Raw genomic sequence first — 3,310 nt, forward strand, 5'->3', positions numbered from 1 at the left:
CATTTCTTTATATAACTATGTTTCTGTTTATTTTGAGAAACTATTTTCGTAGACTAAACTACAGAATTGATTTAATTAGATCATCAGAGATATTTTTCCTTTTTTCTTTCTTTTCTTTTCGGGGATCGGGTTCAAAAATGGAGGCGTGGGGTTGAATGCCTGAAAAGGCAACTGCGCGGGGGGATGTACTGCGTCGCAGTTGAAATATCTTCTCAATGGCGGCATTAGTTATCAATAAACTAATATTGGAAATAAAAATTCCCAAGTACTATTGAAATGGGAATTGGGGTTTGCGCGCTTTTGGCGGCGCGAGAACAGGACAGCTCGATCACTCAGTAGAAAATCACAAGATCAATTCGTACAATATCTAACAATCTATCTCGGATAACATAGAGAGGAAGCGCATAAAAGAAAAAGACAAAAGGGACAAGGTATAATCAAAGACATAAGACACATGTGTAAACAACCATCTTGTACATGTATGCGTCGCGTGTTCGTTGGTTGTTCGTATGGTGTTCGCTCGTTGAGAGAAAAGACACATCCAACACTGGTAAGGTACGGAGTAGATATTTGCAGAAAGGGATTCCCGGTGAAAATTTTACCCACGCCGGATCCCCCATTACACTATCTCAGTCTGTCAGTCTGTCAGTCTGTCAGATCTGCTTCCTTAGAAATGACTAGATATCTGCAGGCAGAGAGATATATCAGCCTGCTTGCCTGTGTTCTCACACGGTTGGGGAATCCGCCATTGTTTGGTCTTCAGCCCACTGTATCATCTAGTTATTAGTTTTGTATCAAATTGAAGGGGCATTGAGGATGGATGTCTCTGTCTCCCAGACAGGAGAATTTTATACAAGGAGATTGTCGTGAAAGATATGGAAAAAATGGAACACTACAGTAGTTAGTTACATGGTAAGATTATCCAATCCACGAGGTATCTTCTTGTAGCCACAATTTTTGCAGATGCCTTCTCCAGACAGGATGCTTGGTACGAGTTTTTTTCTTTTTCCGGCAGTTGTTGTTCTTATAGTGACTGAGGTGTCGAGTGTCGAGTGTCGAGTGTCAACCATCGTCATCGGGGGCGTTAGCTGCCAAAGCTCCCCCCAGCGTGGATGCTGATAGGCCACGAGAGTCCGGGGAAAGCAGCAATAGTCGCCCCACCGGCGCTGTGGACCCTCAGTGGCCCCGTAGTAGTACATACTGTACATAGTAAGCCAGGTCTGGATCCCTCGTCCGCTCCCCAACGCCTCAACCATCCAATTGTCCCCTTGTCTGGTGCCGGATTTAAAGCAAAGCCCTCACAAACTTACCCATTCCCTGATATCCCACCATTCCACGGAGCACATACCGGCCCAAAAGCCTAGCCCAGGAGAGTAAAAAAAATAAAAAAAAAATAAAAAACAAGGAGAAGAAGAAAAGCCCACAATGGCCGCCCCCCGCTCAACTTCCCTTACGCGCTCTTCGTCTCCTAGCTGCTCAGCAACATGCACCACTCCCCTCTTCAGCCCTCGCCTCCGTGGCGCCCTTCCGCCGCTCGCTACACATCACCGGTGCATTCTCCGCCCAGCCCGCTCGCGGACCCGATGTAACTGCCATCTACCGCTCCCGCGGCCTGGGGGATCTACGCGCGGAATGCGAGAGAAGGAACCTTAGGAGTGCGGGGAATAAGGCGGAGGTATTCTCTCCCGTTTTTTTATTCTTCTTCTTCTTCTTACAGTTGTTATATCTTATTTATCTGCTCCATGGCTCGGTGGCAAGAAATGTGGCTGACAAAATATTATCCTCTTCAATATCGGTTGTATATAGCTCGTGGATCGCCTGGCAAACCATGACATTCTCCAATCTCGCGCATTTAGCATTGCGATGAGGAAGATCGATAACCACCTTCTGGGGACAGGGAGGTATGTTCCCCTCCATTTATCCGTCGTTATTTCCATCTACCACAGAATATCAAACAAGAATGAAAAGCAATGAACGCCAAAAAATAAAATAAAATAAAATAAAATAAAATAAAATAAAAATAAAAATAAAAATAAAAATAAAAATATAAAAAAATAAAGATAAAAACAACTAACAACCATCCTCAGCTCTTCTCGCACCTTCAACACCTCTCCGCGCCCAAAATCCGTCAACGACTCCTCAACCGTCGACTTCGTCTACATGCCCCAGGACATGGACGCCTTTTCCTCCCCCTCCGCCATCGCCGGCACCCCAATGCCCACCCCGCCAGACGCCTACGCCCACTACCAGCTCACAAACAGTACCGGCACCACCCCCGGCCCCATGAAACCCCAAATCTATACCGTCTCCGGCGACTACGACGCCCCATCGTCGAGTAGCGGTAGCCGTATGGGCACTGCTGCTGGCGGCGCTGCTGCTGGTGGTGGTGGTGGTGGTGGTGGAGCAAGCGCTATGAGCGAGGTCGTCGATAACCAAACCGTGGAGTTCGATCCGTTTGAGCTGACGGAGACGGTGAGGCGGGCGCGGGAGGGAGCTGCTGTGGCGGAGCAGGCGGCGATGGCGGATGGGACGGTTAAGGGGGTTGCGAGGCAGTTTTGGGAGGGGATTGTGGAGGATGTGGTGGGGAAGAGGGAAAGGCGGGGTGGGGTTGAGGGGCGGAAGTAGGACTGATGCATGTGTGTAAAAGGGGGAAGAGAGAGAAGAGAGAGGAGAGAGTAATCGAGGGCAAGTTAGATGATAGCTGTATTTTATTTAATGATGTGAGTGAGAGAAGTGGGGGAGACACCACTTTTGTCTGTGTCTTTCTCTTAGTTCATTTCATCTGCATCTACATATTTTTATTTTATTTATTTCTTTCTGTTTTTCTTTTCATCTATCTCGTTGCAATGCAGAATAACTCGTGGCTATATGAAGGTGGATTTGCTGGTTATTATAGAAACACGCACCAACTGAGCGCAGGGGATCTACGTGAGCCCCTCGGTTCCGTAAATCCTGAGGACTTGATAGGCAAGGAAGGGAGATCTCAAGGATTAAAATACTAAAATGTTGATATTATCAGTTACACTGATTGCTTCCTCCCTGATAGCGGAAGGAGGTAAGGAAAATCTTGTTCCTATGACATTCTGCCAAGGCCTTCAGATAACCAACCCACCCACATACATGTTCCATACAGCCTAACCGGATGAAATCCCACCATTCCACCATTCTACACAACCTTCCCTCCTCCAATAAATATGAATTCGCGTACAGTAAACGGGGGGGTTGGGGGGCAGCCATCTGCATTTCAGACTGAGAACATCGGTGGAGTAGGTTCTGCCCTTACCAGCGTACTCTAGCTGACAATCGTGGG

General features: G+C 47.4%; 1 protein-coding gene across 1 annotated transcript; it reads left to right on the forward strand.

Moving 5' to 3' along the window:
• Window positions 1-477: 477 nt before the first annotated feature.
• On the forward strand, window positions 478-3,138 carry HCAG_05603 (predicted protein; the record flags this gene model as incomplete). Its single annotated transcript, XM_001540086.1, has 8 exons — window positions 478-550; window positions 906-912; window positions 1,420-1,675; window positions 1,807-1,901; window positions 2,088-2,472; window positions 2,853-2,928; window positions 3,020-3,055; window positions 3,092-3,138. 8 exons carry the CDS (start codon window positions 478-480, stop codon window positions 3,136-3,138), a joined length of 975 nt encoding a protein of 324 aa, XP_001540136.1.
• Window positions 3,139-3,310: the final 172 nt, after the last annotated feature.

Source organism: Histoplasma capsulatum, genomic scaffold (genome assembly GCF_000149585.1).
Source record: "Histoplasma capsulatum NAm1 scaffold_5 genomic scaffold, whole genome shotgun sequence".
Classification (NCBI taxonomy): domain Eukaryota; kingdom Fungi; phylum Ascomycota; class Eurotiomycetes; order Onygenales; family Ajellomycetaceae; genus Histoplasma; species Histoplasma mississippiense.